The sequence below is a fragment of the Citrus clementina genome, unplaced genomic scaffold (assembly GCF_000493195.1).
Source record: "Citrus clementina cultivar Clemenules unplaced genomic scaffold, Citrus_clementina_v1.0 scaffold_7, whole genome shotgun sequence".
In the NCBI taxonomy this organism is placed as follows: Eukaryota; Viridiplantae; Streptophyta; class Magnoliopsida; order Sapindales; family Rutaceae; genus Citrus; species Citrus x clementina.
The window spans coordinates 13,115,350-13,121,876 of NW_006262075.1; the positions used below are offsets into that span (position 1 = coordinate 13,115,350).

The 6,527-nt window shown below is 52.2% G+C and overlaps 1 protein-coding gene across 1 annotated transcript; it reads right to left on the minus strand.

Annotated features, from left to right (window-relative positions):
• Window positions 1-672: 672 nt before the first annotated feature.
• LOC112096947 lies at window positions 673-6,210 on the minus strand. Its single transcript, XM_024181186.1, has 4 exons — window positions 5,799-6,210; window positions 4,078-5,291; window positions 3,739-3,957; window positions 673-3,666 (listed from the first exon to the last, which is right to left on the minus strand). The coding sequence occupies exons 1-4, from the start codon at window positions 6,208-6,210 to the stop codon at window positions 673-675; spliced, it is 4,839 nt and encodes a 1,612-aa protein (XP_024036954.1).
• Between the last annotated feature and the right edge of the window lie 317 nt (window positions 6,211-6,527).

The window sequence follows — 6,527 nt, forward strand, 5'->3', positions numbered from 1 at the left end:
CTCGCCGTAAGACAGGCTCTGAGACTTGACGAGCCTTTGCATGCCTTAGGAATTTCTTCGAGGATTGGGATTCTGCTGCCTTCTCGTGGCCGAGCAGATCCCGGCATGCTTGGCTTCTGTCTCGCCCTAAGACAGGCTCTGAGACTTGACGAGCCTTTGCATGCCTTAGGAATTTCTTCAGGATTGGGATTCTGCTGCCTTCTCGTGGCCGAGCAGATCCCGGCATGCTTGGCTTCTGTCTCGCCGTAAGACAGGCTCTGAGACTTGACGAGCCTTTGCATGCCTTAGGAATTTCTTCAGCATTGGGATTCTGCTGCCTTCTCGTGGCCGAGCAGATCCCGGCATGCTTGGCTTCTGTCTCGCCATAAGACAGGCTCTGAGACTTGGCGAGCCTTTGCATGCCTTAGGAATTTCTTCAGGATTGGGATTCTGCTGCCTTCTCGTGGCCGAGCAGATCCCGGCATGCTTGGCTTCTGTCTCGCCGTAAGACAGGCTCTGAGACTTTGCGAGCCTTTGCATGCCTTAGGTGATTTTCTCGGTTTCAAGCGGGAGAAATTCCTCGACGTTCCATTAATGGCAGTATTTGACTTACATGAAATTGTTCGAATATAAAGCGCGAAAGATAAACAATAATGAACATAAGCAAAAATAGCCTTCAAATGGGAACAGGTCTTACTGGAAGTATTTCCGGAGGTGTGCTGCGTTCCATGGCCGTTTCACCTCGTGGCCGTCCGCGTGAACCAGCCTGTAGGCTCCGGGTCCTGCTATCTGCTTGACTCTATATGGCCCTTCCCAATTCGGCCCCAGCACTCCTTGAGTCGAATCTTTGGTGCTCTGATTCACTCTTCTCAGTACCCAGTCTCCGACCCTGAATTGCCGTATGTTCACCTTCTGGTTATAATACCGAGCAACCCTCTGTTGGTAGGTGACAGATCGCTCGGCTGCTTGCTCCCTCCTTTCCGTTAGCAGATCAAGATTCAAACATATCTGCTCGTCGTTCTCCTGCTCATTGAAATGATCTGTCCGGTGTGTGGTCGTTCCTATCTCGGCCGGCACGACCGCTTCATGTCCGAAAGCCAAAGCGAACGGTGTCTCCCCAGTGGCGGTTTTGTGGGTCGTTCTGTATGCCCATAGCACACCTGACAGCTCGTCAACCCACGCACCTTTCTTTGCTCCTAGCCTGGTTTTCAGAAGCCTTTTGATGGTCTTGTTGGCTGCTTCTACTTGCCCGTTCGACTGAGGGTGAGCAGGCGAGCAATACTTCAGCTCTATCCCGAGGTTCTGGCAGAAATCCCTGAAGCTGTGATTATCGAACTGCCTGCCGTTATCCATTACCAAGGCATAAGGGATCCCGTATCGACAGACCAGGTTTCTCCACACGAAGTCTGTTGTTTTCTTCTCTGTGATCCTGCTAAGGGCTTCCACCTCTATCCACTTCGTGAAGTAATCTATAGCAACTATTGCATGTGTCGCTGCTCCTCGTCCCTTTGGCAATGGGCCGATCAGATCAATTCCCCATTGAGCAAATGGCCAAGGGGAGGCCATGGAAGTGAGCTTCTCTGGTGGTTGGTTGGAGAAGTTTGCAAAACTCTGGCAGCTTGCACAACCCCTGGTCTTCTTTTGCGCATCCTGGTGCATTGTCGGCCAGAAATATCCCTGCCTTAGAACCTTGTGGGCCAGGGACCTCCCGCCAGAATGATTTCCGCAAATTCCTTCATGTACTTCTCTCAGCACGTAATCCGCGTCGTCCTCATCCAAGCACCGAAGGAACGGTAGTGTATATCCTCGCCGATACAGTACCCCATCGATCACCGTGTATCTCGAGGCCTGGGCTCTAATCTTCCGAGCTCGCAGCTTATCTGGTGGTAATACCCCATCTCTAAGGTATGAAACGATCGGGTCCCTCCACGAGCATTTTTGCTCTATCCGCAACACCCCCAAATTCTGCTCGATACTTGGGCTGGACTTCACCTCCAGAGGGACCGACTTTGGCATTTTTGGGTCGGCTACTGCCGCCATCCTCGCCAAAATGTCTGCTCGACTATTCTGCTCCCTGGGGATTTGTATCACCTCCACTGCCTCGAACTTCCCCATCATCTGCCTGACTATCTTCAGGTACTGTTCCATCTTCTCCTCTCTTGGTTGGAACCTTTCATTGACATGATTCGCAACCAGCTGGGAATCGGTTCTGACTTTAACTCTGTCTGCCTTCACGGCCTTAGCCAACTCCAGACCTGCTATCAAGGCTTCATACTCTGCCTGGTTATTTGTGGCTGCAAATTCCAACTTTACAGCATAAGAGATCTCCTCCCCTTCTGGGCTTTCCAGGACAATCCCTGCTCCTGAACCCCGCTCTCCTGATGACCCATCTACAGACATCCGCCATGCTTTAGTCTCGTCATTGCCTATAGCTGCATCTTGTTGATCTAAGCATACTTCGGGCTCTGTGAACTCAGCTACGAAATCGGCCATTGCCTGGGCCTTTATCGCTGCGCGGGGTTTATAGTCTATGTCGAACTCGCTCAGCTCTACAGCCCACTTGACGAGCCGACCAGAGGCATCTGGCTTGTGCAGAGTCTGACGCAATGGCCGGTTTGTTATTACCGAGACCGGGAATGCTTGAAAATATGGCCTCAACTTCCGAGCGGCAACCACAAGGGCAAGTGCCCATTTCTCCAACGGTGGGTATCTGGTCTCAGCGTCGAGCAGGGCCTTGCTGGTGTAGTATATCGGATACTGAACTCCTTCTTCCTCCCTCACCAGAGCAGAACTGGCGGCCCGATCCGATACCGCCAAATACAGATACAACCTGTCCCCATCCCTCGGTGTAGACAGCAGTGGAGCTCGCTGCAAGTATTGCTTCAAGTTCCGGAAGGCTTCCTCGCATTCGGGGGTCCATTCTGTTTTCTTTCCCCTCCTTATCACTTGAAAGAATGGCTGACACTTATCGGTAGCCTTGGATATGAATCTGCTCAACGCTGCCAACCTCCCCGTGAGGCTCTGCATCTCCTTCAGGTTACGAGGAGACGTCATCTGTGCAATCGCCTGGATTTTCTCGGGATTTGCTTCAATCCCCCTATGGCTCACCATGAACCCAAGGAATTTTCTAGACTCGACCCCAAAAGCACACTTCTCCGGGTTGAGCTTCATCTTATACTTCCTCAGAAGCTCGAATGTCTCCTCGAGGTGTCTGACATGTTCCTTCGGGATTTTGGACTTGGTGATCATGTCGTCCACGTACACCTCCATGGTTTTCCCAATCAACGGCTTAAAGACTTTGTTCACTAGCCTTTGATAGGTGGCCCCAGCATTTTTGAGACCGAATGGCATTACCCTGTAGCAGAACAAACCTTGGTTAGTGATGAAAGCCGTGCTCTCCTCATCCTGCTCGTGCATCGGGATCTGGTTGTATCCTGAGAACGCGTCCATGAAGCTAAGCAGACCATGCCCAGCCGTTGAATCTACTAGCTGGTCGATCTTTGGTAAAGGGAAGCTGTCTTTTGGGCACGCCTTGTTGAGGTCTGTGAAATCCACACACATCCTCCACTTGCCGTTTGCCTTCTTTACCAACACCACATTCGATATCCACTCCGGGTAACTGACTTCCCGAATGAACCCTGCCCTCAGGAGCTTCTCCACCTCGCCATTTATCGCCTCATACCTCTCCTGGTTGAAGCACCTCCTCTTCTGCCTTACTGCCCGAACACCTTTCTTTATTGCCAGCTTGTGACATGCTACCTCAGGGTCAATCCCTGGCATGTCTTCATGTGTCCAAGCAAACACATCGGCATGAGCCTGTAAGCATTTCACCAACTCCTGCTTTTGCTCTCCCCCAAGCCTCGACCCGATTCTGATCGTCTTTCCCGGGTTCTCTGGTCCCAGGCTTACTGCTTCCAGATCCTCTATAGGTTCTTGTCTACCCTTCTTGTTTTCCACTCGGGTATCGAGGGATGTTATCTGCATTGTTTCCCTTGCTGCCGAGGAGTAGCAGCTTCTTGCGATCCTCTGGTCTCCTCGTACCACTCCTACTACCCCATTCACCCGGTACTTCAGAGCCAGATAATGGTTGGATAACACCGCTTTGCTCATCCTCAAAAACGGCCGACCTAGGATCAATTGGTAAGGACTTTCCTCGTCCACTACGACAAAGTCCAGTATCATTGTTCTTTCTGTCGGGGAGCTCCCAATTGTGATAGGCAGCTCGACCACGCCCAGAGGGACCAGCTTCCCTCCTCCGAACCCCTTCAAGGAGGTATTGGTGTATTCCAACTTCCGGTCGGCTATTCCCATCTCTTCCAGGGTTGACTTAAATAGCACATCAACTGAGCTCCCTGTATCAATCAGTATCCGGTCAAACTTCTTGCTAGCGACAGTAGCCTTGATGACTAAGGCATCCTCGTGGGGGTACAGGATCCCTTCCTCGTCCTCATCCGTCCACATGATTGGCACTTGCCTGACCCTTGCTCGTTTGGCTGCTGGGGTATTGAGGAGTACCTCTTTACTGGTCATGGCGTACCTAGCATAATTTTTCCTCGATCTGTTGGAATCTCCGGCCAATGTTGGGCCCCCAGCTATCACCCTTACAGCGGGCTGCTCGCGCCTCAAGTTTCTATCATTCTGCTCCCCTTCACCTGTCGTGCCCATCATCGGGAAAGTCCCATCCATAAACTCGTCCAGGTACCGATTTCTCACCAAATCCTCGACCTGGGTCTTGAGATCTCTACACTCTGCTGTGGTATGGCCATGGGTGCCATGGAACTTGCAATAACGCCCTCTATCCCTCCTGTTGGGTAGCTTTGTGATTGGTGTAGGGAGGTGTAGCAGCCCTCGATCCTTTATGGCCTCGTACACCTCATCCAGGGGCATCTTCAAGGAAGTGTACCGCCCATAGTCCTGGTCCTGGTCGATCAGGTGCACTGCTCTTTCTCTGTTTGCCCCACTCTGAGTTGGGGGCGGTGGAAGTGCTTCTGGTCTGCCCGTTCTGCTACCGTGGGAATGCTGATGAAGACCGCCAGATGCCGAATCATGCCTTCTCCAAGGCTCCCTAGCTGGGGAACGAGGAGGTTGCGCCCTGCTGCGCTGATACTGTGGTAGCCTCTGATGAGGCTGGTAAGCAGTTACCCTACCTCCCGCTCCGATACCGGTGGCCTGGTGGTCTCTCCTCCTGATCGGCCCATTCCCCGGTAATGCTTTCTTCTCTTTCCTCCCCAATCCTTCTAACTGGTCTGTCTTGATCCTTGCAGCCTTCTCCTCTTCAATCTCGATGTCTCTTTTAGCCTGTTCGTATGCGGCTGCATACGTTTGAATAGCTGGGCTTCTCAGATTGTACCACAGCCTTCCTATCTTCACCCCTTCTTTCAATCCCCTTAACGCCTGAGGGTGGTTGAAGGCTCCCAGGTCGAGTACAGCCCGGTGAAATCTCTTGATGAATTCCCGAAGGGTTTCTTGCTCCCCCTGTTTCATGCTTTTCAGCTCCATCATGTCATCTTCCGGTGCCATTGCCCCACTAAACTGCTCTGCGAATTCCTGGCACATCTGCTCGAAGGTTTTAATGCTGCCCCGAGGAAGTTTCCGGTACCATTCTCGTGCACGTCCCTCAAGGGATAGCGGGAACACCCTGCACCTTTGGGGTTGAGATAATCCTTGTACCCCAGTTATGTCGTTGAAGCGCTCTATGTGCATCAGCGGATCAGTTCTTCCCGAGTATCTGAGGTCGGGGAGGCGGAAATCTCTCGGAATAACTGTCCTCATGATCTCTGCTGCGAGCGGTGATTCTCCGTCCAGCATTATCCTCCAACCAGGGGCTCTGCTCCTCCCTTGCATGTCGTCAATTATCTGTGCTAGTCTGCGCACTTCCTCCTCCAGCTGCCCTGCACGACCAGGGTCACGTGCTGCAACTTGATCCCGCTCTTGCTCTACATTGTGCAAGTGTTGCCTCAACTCTGTTTCCTCTGCATTCACCACCCCGTCGTCCTCGTCACAAGTCTGTCTTGCCGGGGACTGCTCTCTTTCTCTATGAAATTCTCCCCGCAGAGGTACGTTACCTCTCTCATCACCAAATCTCCCAGTGCTTTGACTTCTCCCTGCACTATCGGGACCTGGTGCCAATCCACCGCCTCTCGCCCTTCCCTCATGGGTTATCCTTCGCTCGCTCCGCAGCTCATGTAGGATGGTTGTCAAGGTCTCCATCTGCTTTTCCATCCGTTCCATCCGGTCGAACATGACTTTTTCCCGTGCTTCACTGACTATCTCCCTCAGCGTCACGGAATCGTTAAGCCTCATATCCCCCCCTTGTGCACTACTTCCTCCTGGCTCCATTGTTTTTCACTTGCTTTGCCCCTCCTCTTGCTATCGACAGAAGCTTTTTGCTCTGAATCCCCACAGACGGCGCCAAAATGTTGATGCGGGATTCTGGTTCTCCTCGTTATACGACCAGGATCTCTGCTCGATCAACTTTTTCACGACCAGGAGGTCTCCTCATAAGGCTTTTTCTCCAGATGTCCCTGCACACACAGACAAGTCAGAGT